The sequence below is a fragment of the Falco biarmicus genome, chromosome 1 (genome assembly GCF_023638135.1).
Source record: "Falco biarmicus isolate bFalBia1 chromosome 1, bFalBia1.pri, whole genome shotgun sequence".
Classification (NCBI taxonomy): Eukaryota; Metazoa; Chordata; class Aves; order Falconiformes; family Falconidae; genus Falco; species Falco biarmicus.
Window position 1 is genome coordinate 120,740,936 of NC_079288.1, and position 18,456 is coordinate 120,759,391.

Consider the following 18,456-nt stretch of genomic DNA (forward strand, 5'->3'; position numbering starts at 1 on the left):
AGGGCTGTATGTCAGCAGCACTGCCTTCCGCAGCAGTTTGTGATGGGAAACCTCTACAAGGACTCAGGGGGAGCCACACTGGGTAGAACAGTTTATTCCTTTATTCCCTACCTCACTTCTGGCTTGAAATAGAGAAAACAAAATGTGGAGCCCCAACCATATATAATTCTTATATGACTGTAATTTCAAACATGGGAAGAATATGGGATTCCACGTGTGCTAGCCATTTCTGTCTGAGAAAGGAGCTGTTGGGCAATAGTTACTGATTATGGATGGCAAATAGATTTGATTTCACTTCTAACGCAAACACTGTGGAGTCAAAAAGCTTGGCTTGAACTCAAAGAGCATTTGGTTTATGTTCTGCTCTGGAAATATTATTAAAAAAGGAGAGAAGAGGAATAGAAAACATCTACTGGAAAAAAAATCCAAAACCACAAAGGCAGGAGAGGGGTCAGAGTAGCAGGCATATGGCAATCAGTTGTCCCAGTCCAGTTTTTGGCAGAATTCCTCCCCTCAGATTCTTTCTGGGGGACAAAGAGAAAAGTAGCTCACTCCCTTCTGCCCCAAAAAAGCCTTCTCATTGTAGCACCTTTGAACTTTTTACATGTACGCTACCGAGGAAAAACAGGTTACCAGTCTGACAAGGTTGGTAAAATCTCTGAACTAGCTCAACAAGGTCAGGGATGTTTGGAATTTCAAGTTTGTCCACTTCTATTTTCCAAATGTTTAGAAAAATTATTTTGAGGCTTTTTGTAGCTACCATGGTTAATTAGCCTTCTCTGATATTCATCCCTGTAATCTGCATCAGGTAATTAGCCTCACGTGTAGCAATTTATTTCACTTTTACAGTACAGGGCATTACACGTGTTTTTTTAATTATTATTTATCACCATCATACTAAACAAACCATTATAGGTCTTTGAGTCAGCTGGAGTAAGACAGAAATGTGGGAAGTTTTTTCCAAAGTTGGAGTTTCTGCTAGCAAACGCAACGTTACTAATTTTATGTTCCTCTGAGTTCATGTGGAAGCCAAAGTGACTTGGCTGAACTTGTCTTAAATTCTCATTTTAGCATTTCTTACCATTCCAGCCCTCCGGGCAATAACTGTGTGAAATTGTCCATCAGACACCTTCTTAGTTGTGGTAAGCTTGTACGTGCCACTGCCAAGATTGTAGGAGAATCTCAGCCTCTCGTCTACTATTTCCAGGGCCAGAAATTCCGCCCGCTCTCCGGTTTGGTTATCATAGTTATACAACATTAAGGCATTACTTTTTATAGTGGCAAACTTTATATAGATGTAATTATTGTTTGGATCCATACTGGGAAACTCCATATACGACAACTCTTCAAATCCGTAACTGTTCAATTCACAATGATTCCCAAAAACACCTGGAAAATAAAATCCGGTATCAGACAGGTTTTTTCCTCACTCTGCATTCCCCCAGACACGAAGGACTGATGTGCTTGCTCTAGATAGGGCCATGACACACAGGCTCTTCAAGAAACCTCGAACGTGTGACTAAAAATATGCAACTTGAACAGAAGAATCCTATTACCCACAGGTGGGTGTTGCAGTATCTATATCTAATCTTAAAAACTGAGTTAAAAACTACAGTTATATCTATTGAAAAACAAAGTACATTTCATTAAGCTCTATGGTTTCTTTAGAAAAAAAAAAAGTGAGTTTGACAGCTATGTCAGATATGGTTGTTAGTTATCATCAGGCATTTGTTAATCCAGTTATGGAAATAAATTTGGAACCTGAGCTTATTTTTCTCTTTATAACTGTTATCTGAACAATTTCTCAATCGGTGGTTCATTTTTTTTTATACTTGTGATACAAGCATATGTGTGATTAAAACATTATGCCTTCTCATGTTTTTATTGATCTGAATATTTTGGTGCATTCTACATATTTCTTTTGAGATCTGTCATACAGTTTCCCTTGATATCTTTACTACAGTGACAATGAGAAAAAATTTACATGATTTATGAATGTCAGTTACATTTACAATGGACCTTGACTGTATAGGAAATTAATAAACTCTGAGGAAATGTAAAACAAAGGAAATAAGAATAAATATGCTTTCCCAGGTTTATTTGGGTTTTGATTAATCTGTTGCATTTATGTTCATGCTTTTCTGCACGAACAGTGACAATTCTGGATTAATATGCATTCAGAACCAATCTTGCTGCAATTATACATGGTACTTTAAAACGTCTGTGTTGTTTTATGTCTTTATTGGGTTAATTCCACAAACCAGGTTTGGGATAATTAAATTATAATTGTTATTAAACTATCTAGGCAGTGCTACATGCTTCTCTAATTCTCAGAATAGCACTCTGGCTTTGGAACTCAGAACTTTGTTAACGTACAATAAATTGACTGGGCAAGTACTGGTGTGGGATAACAAAGCTGCTTTGATTTGGTCTGGCTCTCCTAATCAAATCTACCAAATATAAAAAAGCCAATTTCTAATGTTGTGCTCCTCACAGGCAGAAAAATGTGGGTGCTCTCTCATTCATGTTTTACAGATATTTTGACAAATTATGCAAATTTCTCAAAAGGAAACCAACCCTCTTCACTCAGTATCACCCCCAAGTCCCTTTTCCCAATTTAATATTACAACGACATCCTTGCAGTTTGTGAGTGTGTAGGATGCAAGAATACTGATGTCATTTACGATAGCCTTACTCTTATATATATATATATATAATATTTATATAATAACAGACTAATAACAAGTGTCTTTTATTAGGCAGGAGAGCCGGCACTGCTCAAAGCCCTCAGCGTGCCCTCCCCAGCAGCCACAGTGACCCCCCACTGCTGCCACCTGCTTCCATCTACCACCATGGTGGTGGGAATATCAGCTTCTCCCTCTTACAGCTGGGGAAAAATGGAGAGGACAGGGCCAGGAGATGACTCACACCTGCCCATGGACCAGGATCCATGTACCATAAACCCATATACCTATAAACCCATGTATCTATAAACCCATCACTTTTATGCGGGTAAAAATAAAGAGCGATTTGAGAAATATTAATAAGGAAAGGGAAGATCAGCAGAGAGGAGAAGCGTACTCACCGAAGGGGCAGTGGCAGTAATACCCCTCCACCCCGCTCTGGCAGGATCCACCATTGAAACAGGGGTTGCACTCGCAGTAATTCACAGTGGAGTCGCATGTTTTCCCTGGGATTAGGGAATAGAAGCAATTTCCAGGTCAGAGTATTCAGGTCAATAGGAAGGTCAGGCTGGTACGTAGGTAACAAGCTTATGAATCAATGCTCAATGCATAGCTAGGAGGGAGTGTGCCAGGGACCAGCTGTGGCCATTGGATGGAGGGAGCAAACACAGACACGATGCTGGGCTCCCAGCCCTGACACAGGCACAACACACAGCCCAGAGGAATTAACTTCACTTTTCAAGTGTCTGATTGTAATTACCTCATATAGACACTGGTGGTTTGGTTGATACTTTTTTGTTTGTTTGGGTTTTTTTATTAACTGTTATCCATAAAAGAGAGATCATGACATGAAAGGAGATGCTGAACTAAAAGGAAAAAAAAAAATGAATTTTTTTCTCCCTGTTGAACGCAACGTACTCATTAGTGTGAAGGAGATACAGGCAGCCCTTGCTGGACCCTGTATGAACATGGCATGCTGAACACAGGCTGCTATTGTACATTATATATTATTTTTCTTATTTTTCTTCATCAATTACAATTACAGTCCTTCCTGACTCAGAAGGACCACAGTCCTCTGGAGCTAAAACAAGTTATCCTGGGTACAGTCCTTTCCTAAGCAGACACTGTCACGTGTGGTAAATATTATTCACTGGAGAATAAATTGAAAACACCTAATTCATTTCAACAAGGAAGGGAACCAAAAGAAAAAAGTGAAGATTTTAACAGATGCTGAATACTGACAAGGGGATTCTTTGTTCAAAACTAAAATTTTCTCTGTATGGAAAGATTAACTACAAAAGTATTGGTCTTCACTTCGAAGTTCTTCGTTGCTTAGCTTTTATCCAGTTAGCAACACTTCCACTCCTGGTACCTGCCTTTCTCCTGCCAGCAGTGCCGGCCTTCGCTGCCTGCTCAGCAAAAACTTGAAAGTGTCATCATGTGTGTCCCTCATGTTTCTCTGCAAAAACTGGTCAAATCAGCCACGCTCTTCCAGACTCCTCCTCGAACTTCGCGTAGGCCAGGATATATACACACAGAAAAGCCTAAGACTGCCTTAATGCTTCTTATCGCAGTGATAATTAATTATTTTATTCCTCACATCATATAAATATATCTTAATACATTAATAAATACAATATACGTTATAAGTTAAAAGTACAAGATGAGCTTGCATAGAGTGTGTCCATTCTTATATGTCACATGCATCTTACAATTCATATACCTCACATGACAGCACTGCACAACATGCAGTCCTTAGGGACTGCTGGTCCCTAAAACTGCAGAAAATTAGGACTGTGCTATATTAACTGCTTGCTTTTTCAGAATTTCACAACTTCAGTCACCTAACTAAGAAAACCTCTTCACACACACACACATACACACACACACCCTCCCCCCAACTTTTCTGTTTATCCTAAAGAAGTCTGGGGGCCGTTCTTCCGCGTGAGCAGCAGCCCTCCATGTGTGACTACGAGTAGGATGGAAACCAAGCGCTGGAGGATTCCTGTGGTTAGTATGTAACTTGTAGATTCACCATAAATCCAGGAAACATTTCCAGTGTCTGAATCTAATTATGCTTTGGGGGTATGTATTTGTATTTTATTCGCTAATGGGCATGACTGGAGGATGAGCTAATTTTTTATGTTAGATTTTGTTGTTTTCTTTTAAAATTGTGGTACATAGTACAGATCTTTGACTTACTGAGCAGAACATGTAGCAGGAATGAGGCAGAGATGCTTAAAATAGCTCAGTGATGTTTCTTAGTTTTCACAAAAATCAAGCGTAGCTAATAAGACTTGTTTTTTTGCAATTCAGTCTAAATTATTTTTCTCAGCTAACATTAAATCTGGCTTATTTGCCAAGTCAGCAACAGAATACGGATATTTATTTTAGCTGCACATATTTTACCCAGTAATACAAACATCTCTGTATTTAACGATTATTCAAACAATTGATGAAACTGATTACAAGGTGTGTTTAGAATCACAGAATGGGTTGGGTTGGAAGGGACCTTTAAAGGCCATCTAGTCCAGCCCCCCTGCAGCGAGCAGGGACATCTTCACCTACATCAGGTTGCTCAGAGCCCCGTCCAACCTGACCTTGAATGTTCCCAGGGATGGGGCATCTGCCACCTCTCTGGGCAACCTCTGTCAGTGCTTCACTGCCTTCATCATGAAAAACACGTTCCTTATATCTAGTCTAAACGTACCCTCTTCTAGTTTAAAACCATTCATCCTTGGCCTATGGCAACAGGCCCTGTTTGCAATTATTCTGACTGTTTTGATGCAACAGAAGTTGAATACTCTGATTTAAAAATTCATCAGAGCTATTAAAACTTCTGTTTATGTCAAATGAAGAAATGTTGGCTGTTCTTTGCCGTTCACTGGAGTGCTAAGGACCTGGGAAAAAATATATTTATCTACATTTGGAGTAACAATACAACAAAAGATCGCAGCTTATTTTTCCTCTTCAAATGCATCTTAAGCATGCATATCCTAGAAAGCAAGAGTCCTTCAGCCAGATAGCGGCAGGACAAAAGCATAACTTGGGAATACTGTTCTAGTTGTTCTGTATACAAATTTAAAATAAATCACTTTGATAAAGCAAGATAATTTAAAAAAACTGGTAAACATACGATAAAAGTTATAAACTAGAAACTGATAAATAAATAAGTAGATAAACAGTATAATGTAATGTCATGTAACTACCAAAAGAACAGAAACTTATTTTTATTTAGTATATAACTCACTTTTAATTAAAAAAGAAATAATTCTGGTATGGACCACCTAAAACTCTTAAAGAAATCCATCTTTCGTTCCTGCTTTAAGATAATTTTTATTTATACCACTTCTTTCTTCTAAAAGATTCCAGCCTTCCTGAACTACTTCTCCTATGTGTATCCCTCCAGGCAATCTTACCTACCAATTATCTTACATCATCTTCTTCTGAAGAGAGTTGCTCCTACAAAGCCTCACTCCCTCTTTTCTGCAGAATCCTGAACTTCATCAATTAATCCAAATTTCCTGCTACCTTCAGATCTTTGGTCAGTCCCTCCTTAGACTCCTCCGAGATGGAAACTCGTGCACTCCTCGTCCATCCTCTAAGGAAAGGTCTCCATGTTTCCAGCTATTGGCAGCCTGCATTGGTTACTCTGCTGAGATCCGGTGAGTTTCTATCAGCACCTGGTTTTCAGAGTTGACAGACAACTCCACACTGGTGGGGTGTTCAAACTGCACATTTCTTACTCTTCCATTTTCATCCAAACCACGTTCCTCCTGTGCTGCTACTTCCCCCTCTATCAGCATTGCCCAGACTTGATCTCCAGAAGTGGATCTTCCTAGACCTCTTAACAAGGATATATACTCCAGAAATAATGGAAAAAGTTAGGCTGGAGGGACCCTGGAAGTCATGATGTCCACCTCCCATTCAAACAAGGCAACCTTCAAAGTTGGATCAGGTTGCTCAGGGCTTTACCCAGCAGGGCTTTTCTCTGCTCTCTCTTTTCTTGACCGTGGGGATTCCTCCAGGTAAGTTGCTGTGATACCAGTTACATTGTACTTGGGCCTGCAATTTATACTAAACTTTGACTTTTTTCTTTTAACACCTTAATCTTCTAGCAAGTAGAGCCATCCAAGGTGGCAGCAGGTTGTCCTACCACTTTCCGTTATCTCCCTTGCAGCATGCTCATGCTAGCTTTCCAGTACCTTAATAAAAGAGCGTGTTCACTCTTTTATTGTAAATAAAAGTGTGTATTGTAAATAAAAATGTAAAAGAGTGACGTCCAGCCTGATGTCCTACCAATTTCATGGGTTACAGACACAGTAAGGTGTGTTACTAAAGATTTAGATTTGGAATAACAAAACATAGCTTGCAAGCCCATTGTTTTTGCTGTTCTGCCTAAGATACAATGCTTGTATTTAGATACTAGTTTTTGTTGAGAGATTAAAAAGAAACAAACCAAAACCACAACCACAACCCCCCAAAAAAGGAGTTTTTGAGAGGGCTGTTTTTCTTGAGCAGAGAATTTACACAAGTACTAGGTATTTTGAAATTCTCTCTTGCACAGATAAAACAAATCGTTCAAGGAACCTTACTAGATTGAAGAGGGTGAGAAACTGCCACTATGCATAAAAGCATCCTCATCTGAACCCAAGTCCTCAGTTTTATGCTTTCCAGAAAGATAATGCCAATTATCTTAAGCTTACAAAACGAGAGCAGTTGTGGTTTCCCAAGGTCACTTTCTACTACAGCCTGCTGATTTAAGCTTTACAACACAAATTTAAGAGTAATGTTCTGTTGAGTTTATAGATGTCTTCTGAGCTGAAATACTGAAAGATCCGGGGTATTAATTTTTGTGTCAGAAAGATCTTTTTCTGAAGACCTTGAAAATTAGGGTAACACTCAATAATTGATAACAGACAACATTCAGCATTTATCATTCATCACCTCAAGCTGATGATATCACATGCAGGGGCTTCTGCAAAAATCTAACTTCCTGCAATTATTTTTTTTTTAATTGAAAAATGTAACAGGAACAGATACCAGCTGAATGCTCTCAGGTTAGATTTCAACTGATTTGAGAGTTTCAGTTTTTGTGGTTCTCTGTGTCCATCTTTTAAAGTGGTCATTCTAATATTTTAATCTTGCAATTGAAACAATTTCACAAACCGACATTCCTTCATCTTAATGAGTCCTGGAAAACAGGAAATGAAGGGTTCAAAGGAAGGGCAGACAACTACTGTAAATCACAAAGTGTATTCCCTCCAGAAAGTGATTATTTTAAAAACAAACCTGATCATCATTAAGAGATGTAATTATAACAGATTGTTTAAACCCTAATGATGTTGCTCTGAGGTAATCAGTCTTTATAATCCTATTCAGTGAAAAGAACTGTATTACCTTTGCAGCATGATGAAGTGAAACGCAGCTGACAAAACATAATAAATCAAGGAAAAGTAAGACTCTCAGTTTTCAGGTAGGCCATTATAAAGGTCTACAGCTCAGGTACCCTAATTTACAGTGAACAGAGAGTCTGTCTCAGAAAATACTATTTTTTACTTTTATGCAGTGCCATGTAAATATTTTTTTACCAAGCATGCAAATTCAATTATAAGACTATACTTTCATTCCAAGAGAAGCAGTAAAGCTATGTATATGGTAAACTGAATTAGAAAGCCACTATTTCAGATTATTTTTTTCTTTTTTGCTGAGGCACTTAAGTTTTCTATTTGTAAAGAAACAGTTTCAAGATTTGTTTTTACATTCATCATGGCTATCTTTTATCATATACGAATCAGGATTAAATGCCCAAGCAGCTGTGTTCTCCGTCTGTTGACAGTATAATAATGCCATAATAGTCTCTATGTCAAGCATTCTCAGTCTGTATTCTGACATTTGTTTGCAGAACCTATTGAAGATTAAATTTGCAGAATTTCAAATATGCTTTTGCAGACATAAAATGTCTAAATATACTGAATATTAACTGTGATCTTATCTAACCAGCTCTGCTGATATTAAACTCTGAAGAGTTTATGGGTTTTAATTACATATTTTAGTGCCATATTTTTTCTGTCTCTATCAATTAATCTCCAGCCATTTAAATAATTCTTGATTCTGCAACTAATCCAAAAAGATCTGACTCCCAAATAGAAACGTCTGCCTCAGTGGCAGTCTATTTTGAAGTTATTTGTGTTGACAAGGAGTTTAAGAAAGCTCGTATCAGATGCCACATTTAATTCATGGCGTGAAAGAAATCCAACACTTCAAACCGTAAGAGTCTTTCATCACATTTTCTTAGTTAAAATATTCTTTTTTTTGAGCTTGTCACATGTAGAGCTTGATTTTTAGCTGACATAAAGGTTGAACATTAAGATATGAGCTTTAATACCAGAAAAAAATTAGCTGGACATTTCTTTAATGTTTCAAATTACAGGCTAGAGGCTTATACTATAGTATGCTGCTAGAGTTAATGAAGTGTTTTACTTCATTGTAACAGCAAACATATGCCCATGTAATCTCTGGTGCTAACAACCTAAAGAGTTACAGGGCATAGGCGCCCTAGAATTACTGTGCCATGCTCATGGCAAAATAATTTGATGTACTAATTCCACATGAAATAAAATCCTGGATTGGTAACTTAATTAGAACTGCTTGTCAGTTAACAATAATTGCTCCTGACCTGAGGCTCAGTAGTATGTTTGTGAGCATCACACAAAAGATCCCATCAGTGTCCTTTATACCAACAGACCTTTTGTGCTGAATATGTACCCACTGGTGTAGCTGTGCTTTAAATGAAGTAGTTAAACCTTTATTATGAAATTAACTTTCTCCTTTGCAATAATGTGTATCACATCCCCTGTACTAATCTGGTTTAAGAAACAAAACAAAACAAAACAATTGCCCCTCCTGACCACTCCGCTGGTTACAAATGAGTTTTGGGGGCAGTGATGGCAAGCCTGAATAGCCACAATGTAATGAGCACGGCTGTGCCAACCTGGGCTCCCTGGGGCACCTGCTGCACAGAAATACTCCTTAGAAAACATCCTGAAAGCCTTACCTAGGCTTTGGTTAGAGGTTTGTTATGATGTCTGCAAAAAGTGGCCAAAAGCAATAGTTAATATTGTCCAGACCTTTCTTCCATATCATACTGATGACAACGGCAAACATCACCCTGCTTTTCTAGGTATAAAATGTTATGTTTGAAGGTGTAATAGATATTAGAGAAAAAAATACTCAGGGCAGGTAGGAATGCTGCAGACATTTCTGCTGTTAATGAAAAAAAAAAAAAAAGAAAAAGGGACAAAATACAGAACAGACATGCTTGATCATTTTGCCTGAATTCTGTTTTTTCCCATATCCTTCATCTGTTTTCTGTCTTGTGTGACTGTAAGCAATTTGGGGCAGAGGCCGATTTTCTTGCTTGGCACGGTCTTAGCAGACCTGAAATGCTACCGCGAAATGCATTACAGTAACACGAACAGAAAAATTAAGCACTGGAAACGGTTCCTACATATTTAATAAATTAAAATACCTCTTTTTGAAAGTCTTTCTGTTCTAATGCAAATCAGGTAAGTGCGACTTGCCTGAGGACAGAGCTGAAACGAAATAATACCGCGGGGCACCTGGTCTTCTGAGTTTTCACAACTACGAATACCACATTGGGTATGACCTCTTCACCTATCGGGGATGCTCATCTTCATACAGTCTTGCACTAAAAAGGCACGTTTCTGCCCTCCTCCATCTACACAAGAAGTAAAAGCATACCTGTATACCCAGTTTTACAAACACAGTTGAAGCTTCCTGGGAAATTCTGGCAGGCAGCGCCGTTTTTGCACGGGTTGCAAAGGCACTCGTTGATGTCCCTCTCACAGGCCATGCCAGTGAAGCCCTCTGGGCAACTGCACGAGAAGCCCCCCACCAAGTTGTGGCAAGTCCCGTCGTTGTGGCAGGGGGAAGGCAGGCACTCATTGATGTCCGTTTCGCACAGATTCCCATCGTACCCTGGCATGCACCTGCACACGAAGGGCCGGAGGGGCTCGTTGGCCACGATAATGACGGGGACACTCTCGCGGCTCTTCAGAGCCGGGCTCACCGCCAACCTCCTCAGGCAGCTCCCTCCATTCTGGCAGGGGCTCTGCAGGCACCAGTCGTGGTCCACGGCCTCGATCCGCACCCCGCTCTGGCGGAAGAGGACATCTTTAATGCTCTCAAAGAAGGTGGCCACGCCACTGGGATTCACGTACTGGTTGTTGCCACGTTTGACAGCCGCCATTAGGAAGGTGTGGTTGCTCTCCTCGTACAGCCCATAAAGCTGGACGGCAGTGCCGAGCCCCGTCAGCTGGGAGCTGGCGATGCGTAAGAAGTGGAGATAGTGATTTGTCAGGAAATCCCGCACGCTGTGGGCACTCAGGCGGAGGAGGATGCTGTTGTCAATGGTGGCGTTGCTGAAGCCTGTGAAGAAAATCCGGACGCTGCTGGTGACGGCACCGTGCAACCCGTCATTGCTGAGGACGGCCAGGTCAAATGTGCCATCCGTGGACCTTGCCTGCGAGTGCAGGTCGCAGGTACCCCCGGGAATGCTGAAGAGGCTAGCAACTCCTGAGGTGAGGGAGCACTGGAAGCTGTCTAGGACATCTGGATCCTGTGGCTTTACATTGCCCAAAATTCCACCTGGGAAGAGGTTGCCATAGTAGTGAACAAAGATTTCTACTGTTCTGGGCTGAGACGGGTTGTCGTTTTGATCTATTACCCTGATCTGCACAGTTCCTGTGGAAGACATCTGAGGAACACCAGAGTCTCTTGTAATCACTGACAGGTAGAAATCACTGATTTGCTCCCTGTCAATCTCTCTCGTCGTTGTCAGCACGCCAGCGGTGCTAAGGCTGAAGTAGCTGGTTGCTGGGCCAGTGCTGAGCAAGTAATACGTAAAGGGACCTTGGTTTGGAGGCAGATCAGGATCAGATGACTGAAGCGTCATCACAAGAGTTCCCGCGCGGTTGTTCTCCATCACTTCTCCTTGGCTGGTGGACAAGGTAGGGCCATTGTCATTGATATCTTCCAAAGTGACCAATAAAGAGGCGCTTCCTGTAGCAGACGGCGTTCCCGAGTCGATGGCCAGCACAGACAGGTTGTACACAGGCAATGTTTCTCGATCCAGCTCTGCAGTGACCGTCACCTGTCCTGTCTGTGGGTTGATGGAAAAGGCGCTGTTGTCATTGCCAGACCCAATGAAGTAAGAAAACCGGCTCCAGCTCGGTACAGAATCTGAATCAAAGGCACTCACAAATGTCACATGGGTGCCTGGAGGAACGCCCTCGCTGATTCGTATATTGTAGGTTCCTAAGGTAAAAACAGGAGGATCGTTGGCATCCAGTATAGTGATATTAACAGTCACTTCATCTATATCTGCTCCGCGAATGCTCCCAAAATTTTTTGCTAGGACTTTCAAAGAGATTCGTTCTTCTTTTTCTCTGTCGAGAGGTCCTGAAACGTAGATCTGGCCGCTTTTCTCATCTATCTGGAAGCCTTTCTTTCTGCTGCTGCCAAAGATAAGGTAGTGGACTTCTCCATCAGTTCCCATATCACGATCACTTGCAAAAACTTCTCCTACAACAGTACCTTTGGAGGCTGCCTCAGAAACCTCAAAATAATAAAGCTTGGACACAAAACGGGGCACATATTCATTTGTCCCTTCTAACTGGATGTTGACACTAGCAAAGCTGCACCTCTCTTCATCTGGAACATTAAAAGCCTTGACTGTTAAATGGTAACTTTGTTTTGTTTCATAATCTAAAAAGCCCTGGGTGGTGATCGTTCCTGTATTGGGGTCAATGACAAAGAGGTCGCTATCTGAGGACTGAATAGCATATGCAACCACAGCGTTAGGTCCAGAGTCAGCATCAGTGGCATTTAAACAAATAACAGTTGTCCCACTGGGGGCATTTTCTAACACGTTGGGAAAGTAGTCCTCAGGGCTGAATGCTGGAGAATTATCATTCACATCAATGACATTAACAGTGACACTGCAGTAGCCTGTTCTGGCCACCCATCCTCCATCCGTGGCGGTAACAACTAGCTCATGCTTTTGGCATAACTCAAAATCAAGTGGTTTTGCTAGTGTCAGTGTACCGGTAGTTGTATTAATAGCAAAGATACCAGCCTCATTTCCAGAGGAAATATTATATCTGATTAACCCGTTCATAGCGGCATCTCTGTCTCTGGCTGAAACCGTCCGGACCACTGTACCAACAGAGTGACTCTCTGGGACAGTAACACTCATGCGGCTTTGAGAAAACTCAGGTGTATGGTAATTTTCCTCTGTTACTACTATTTCAACAGCTACCTCGGAGGAGAGTGGAGGATTACCTTTATCTTTTGCTTTCACTTTAAACAGAAAGTTTCTGTTCAAATCAGCCATTAGTGAAGATGACACAGAAATCCAGCCTGTACTCCTGTCCAGTCTGAACTTATTAGTTTTGCTTTCATCAGATATAAAGTACTCCACTTCAGAATTCAAGCCAAAGTCTTTGTCATCCACCGCAGTAACTTTAATTAAGTTTGTGCCGACCCTCACATTCTTAGTAACAGGAGTAAAATATTTATGAGCGAGGAACAGTGGTGCGTTGTCGTTGCTGTCTACTATGTTAATGGTGACGGTTGTCTCGCTCATTAACGGAGGACTACCGCGGTCTGAAGAAGTAACGATGAAGCTGTGCCTATTAATGTTGACATTGCTTGAACCGCTGGAGTTCTGGTACCTTAAATACTGCTTGTTGAAAATTTCCCCTGTGGTCGCATTAATTCGGAAGAACTCAGACTGGGATTTTATGAAGTAGAAGACTTGACCGTTTGACCCTTCATCGGGATCGGTGGCTGAAACCTGGCTGACCTTCAACCCAATCCCAGGAAGCTCGGGACACTCCAGGTAATAGGATGGCTTTGTAAATCGTGGGGCGTTGTCATTGACATCCATGACAAATATGGTGACATCCGTGCTCACTGTCCACCCAGAGTCATGCGCAGAGACCCTGATCCTGTAGCGGTCTGTGTCCTCCCTGTTTAATGGTCTGCTGATGGTGATGTCCCCGGTGCTGGGATTTATGGTGAATGGGAGACTTGTATCCCTTATGGAGTACCTGCTGACCGCGTTCACCCCAATGTCTTCATCTGACGTTGTGACTTGGGTTACTGTAAAACCCAGAGGTGCATTTTCAGGCACGGAGGCACTGAATATCTGGGAAAACCTTGGAGCATTGTCATTTTCATCTAAAATATTAATGATAACTTTGACGGTTGTGCTCTGGAGCGGGGTGCCTTTATCCGAAGCTTTTATGGTTAGTGTGTATCGAGACAATTTCTCCCTGTCCAAGGGCCTGATGCTTCTGATCTCACCAGTGGCTCGATTGATACTGAAACTATTTTCTGTATTGCCCTCGATTATTTCGTAATTTAGCTGTCCATTTAGACCACTGTCCCTGTCGACTGCAGCCACCGTCAGTATCTTCCGTGGGGACAGGTTCTCCACTATTTCTGCAATGAAGGGATCTTGCTTAAACTCTGGCGCGTTATCATTGACATCTATCACCGTCACTTCCAGTTTCTTATACGAGGAAAAGGGAGGAAAGCCTGTATCTCTGGCCTCGATCCAAACCACGTATTTCTGTATGGCTTCAAAATCTAAAGCCCGCCCAACAGAAAGCTGTCCTGTCACCTGGTCCACCAGGAAGGTGCTGCCCAGGTTACCACTGGCGATGTAGTAAGACAAGGAGCCTCCTCTGGCTGAAGATCCAGAGACGGTGGTGACAAGCGTACCGACTGCTTGGTTTTCAGGAAATGTGAAGGTCTCCTGATCTGCTTGAACACGAGGAAATTCTGCTCTGTTCACAAACCTCACGGTGACAGTTGTAGAGTCTGTCTTGGGGTACCGGCCGCCGTCCCTAACATGAACAGAAATGGTGACTTCGGACTCTCCTGCCAGTGGGTTTGCAGCCAGGATCGCCCCCCTCGCTGGATCAATGTGGAATTTCTCGGAGTTTTTCCCCACAAGTGAATAATGGAGCTCAGCGTTGGAGCCGGCATCTGCATCGGTGACAGTCACAGCGAACACGAATGAGCCTGAAACAGAGGAGAAAGTTAGGGCGGTTCTTTAATGAATGCACCGATTGCGGGAAACATGATACCAGCTTTTCGCTCAGAAGCATGTCTTGCAGCAGTACGCTCTTCCTTAGGCTGCACTGAAAATGAACTGCTTTTTTCACAAGATGGTAAGTTCAACAAGGGGTAAGTGAGTTTATGAGCCTGCAAGACACGCACACAGCCAAAAAGTCTGGGTTTAAAAAGTAGGTCACTGCATTCAGAGAAATGCATGTACAAGATGTCAGTGGCTGCACACTCATCTGCACTGGAAAATGGACCTGCAAGTGTTTGCAAGTCTACCATCCCATTTCTAGAACATTCACATTATGAAAGCCATAAATCTAATAATATTAAATGTTATTTTGATTTTATTAAATTACTCATAGTTTATTATCCATGTAAAAAAACAAAAACAAAACCAAAAAAACCCCCCAAACAAAACAACCCAAACCCACCTGGAATTCAACAACTATTAAGGTTATGTAAATGAACAGGCAGCATTCATGGACATTTACCCTACACACCCAACTTCCCTTGCAGCCCCTTTTCCTCCTATTCCCTAGATGCTGCTCCTTCATCCCTAACAGCTCCTTGCTTCTGATTTTGTAAAAGTATTTTGAGGACAGTAACTAATGGGGACTACGTTTTTAAAAGCATGCTGATCCTCTGAGACAGAGTAAAATCATGTAGAAAACTATTGCACACTAGTGCAATAACATGAATATACTATGTTTCAGGTCTTTTGAATTTATGCTTTGCATACAAGTTTAACTATAGGGACACCATTTGCATCATCTTCTATATCTGCAAGGAGAATGCAGGGTGCTCTTTTGTACCAACTTTACAGATCTAATGCACGGCACGTCTTTCAAATTTGACACTGTCCAACTGATTTGCAGAACACTCTGTTGATGTTTCACTGGTACTGAAATTTAGAAAATACCCACTTCTGTATAAAAGTCATGTTGTTTTCGACCTCTTAAGGCAAAATCATTTACAGGCAGGAATGACTTTGACAGCATCCCCTTAAAGCTGTACTTCATGTCACCGTTTGTCATGTGCAATGATTTGTACTCCAGGGCATGGCATATTTAGATAAGAACAGTATTCAAACCCCTGTGAGAAATGGGACAGGAAAAAAATTAAGATTTTTACTTCAGTTAAACTATATTATTATTATTATTATTATTATTACTAGTAACTCCCCCTTTTAAACTTGATTAAAAAATAACAAAGAAATTAAGCTTTTTATTTCAAAATGTACACTAGATATTCTGTGATTGGAATAAAAGCAAAAGTCTTGATCATGTTATGAGGGTTTGTTCTTTTTCTTGGAATTGTCAGATGCTACATTGGACTGCAATAAAGTTGTTGTTTGGGTTTTTTTGTTTTTTTTTAATGGATGTCATGCCTGCTAGTAACATCATTGTCAACAGCCTTTCAAAATAATGTGAAAAGATACTGACATTTCCTTTTAAACAACAGTGACTATCAACTGTGGAAGCTGCAAATACAAAAGCACATGCATCCCTAGGTTTTTGCTAAGTTAGAACCAGAGCAAACATAGCTTAGCTGTTCTATATGTTTTTAGCTATAACGGGTTTCAAACAAAAAGCACCCAAGAAGATATTGCCAGAAAACATGAGTTAAACCTGTGTGCACTCCTCATTAAAAGCATTTAAAGAAGCACTCCAAAAACAACTGCACAAAGGCACTGTGCCCTGGCCAGAATACACAAAGATTCACCAATGCAATAATAAAATAATTTCATAACGCTGTTCTGGAAACATGGCAGAAATGTAAACAGATTCATTCTTCCATAAAAAGGAGAAGTATTTGCAATTGTTTATAATTTAGAGAGAAAACTCAAAACATGGAAATAAGCCCTTTTTTTTTTTTTTCTTTCTAAAAGAAAAAATTGTTTTGTAAACCACTTGTCTTGGAAACCTTTCTATAGGCATCACATTTCCATGTATGTGTATGCATCTGAAAACACACAGCGTTGCCAACTTCCACAGCCAACCACTCTGACTGCAGTTTGGTGAATCTGTGGTAATACAGTGATCATATAAAATCCTTTTACTGTTTTGAGATAGTGGAGGTCCTGGTATTAGTCCATTAAAAGAAAATACATCTCAAAATAGCAGAATCTCTCAGTAAATTCTCTCCATCAACATGCAAATGCCCACGTTCTGCTTTCTTACCCTTTGCAATGCCAATTCTGCAAATAAAAAAAATATTAGTATTTTGAACTTACCTAATTCTAATGTATTTATTTACCAAGCTTGTTTGAATATAAACTGAATCAGGAATTAGCTCCTACATTGAGTGAAGTCATTTTAATTTGGGTGTAGGTTCCACAAAAGGAAGCTTGCTGCTTGACTTTTATTTTATTTTATTTTATTTTACTTCACTACTTGGCTCAAGGAAAGGCAACACCATTAACGTCTGATGTAGATATGGCCTTTTTGGAAGAGGTTTACAAAATCCTCTTTAAGAATTCTTCAGTCTGGAAAAAGAAAATCTACATGCAGGGGGAGACTTTCAGAGGGAAAAAAAGAGGCCATTGCCCTCTTGACTCTGGCAAAATAGTTTAGTAACTTGTTTGAGTGGGTGCTCATTTAGACTATGTCTTCTTTACATAACTGCAGGAAAAGAATTGAATTTGGATGGAAGGAACAAACTAAAAAAAAAAACCACACACATTGCTAAATTGCAGGTGATATATTGACCCTCGCCATTATTCATTCGCATGCAACATGAAGATAACGAAACCTGGAAAACAGCTGCAGAGGAACATTTCAGAAACATTTCTTGTGACACAGCTTTGCATTTTCATTAAGATGCTTGTGCAGTCTGAAGTACTCCAAGCACTGCTACTGATCAGGTTACCTGAAGTGGTAGGTGATGGGACATGGGTGACATAGGGGTGGTGTTGAAATTTGGGCGGGTTGTCATTCACATCGGCGACGGAGACAAGCACGCTGGTGGAACTGGAGAGAGCCCTGGGGAAGCCCCCATCACTTGCCACCACCACCAAAGTGTAGTTCTCTCTTGCCTCTCGATCGAGGAGAGCACTGGTGATGATTTGTCCTGTTGATGGGTTGATTGTGAATTGCGAATTGCCACCGGTAAGCCTATAGCTGTTTGAAAGAAAAAACAAGGAACAAAAATTTGATTAGCATTTCATAAGGCAGCCTGCTGTCTTAAGATAATAACAATTTTCTATACACTTCAGACCACCATGCCGATGGGTATCAGCACACGGATTTTTGTCTAACTGTCCATCTGTGTTCACATTTTTTCTCTTCCATATTTTGAGACCTGTCATAAATGACATTTCTGAGGATTTCCAAGCGTAGTTGCTTAACGCAGATAGATTTCTAATAGATGAGAAGCAGACTGAACCTTAGTACATTTGGAAGTACAGGTGGCCATACCCCCAAAATTGCCTGCTGGAGACATCCTCTAGTACCGATTTCCCTGGGCTAATGCATTAAGTGCTATTCCAAGAAGCTGACATAGCTGTTACCTGAATCTGCAGAATAATCAGAAAAAAATACTATTTTCTGAAATAAAAGGATGAAAATTTTACAAAATAATATGAGGATGTATAACTCATATTGTTTGCTGATCC

General features: G+C 40.7%; 1 protein-coding gene across 1 annotated transcript in view; it reads right to left on the bottom strand.

The window, feature by feature from the left end:
* The window catches only part of FAT4 (FAT atypical cadherin 4), a 151,213-nt gene that overhangs the window by 19,196 nt on the left and 113,561 nt on the right, over positions 1-18,456 (bottom strand). Inside the window, 4 exon segments of the mRNA XM_056325024.1 lie at positions 1,082-1,389; positions 3,086-3,190; positions 10,449-14,798; positions 17,712-17,962. Coding sequence (XP_056180999.1) covers positions 1,082-1,389; positions 3,086-3,190; positions 10,449-14,798; positions 17,712-17,962 — 5,014 coding nt within the window.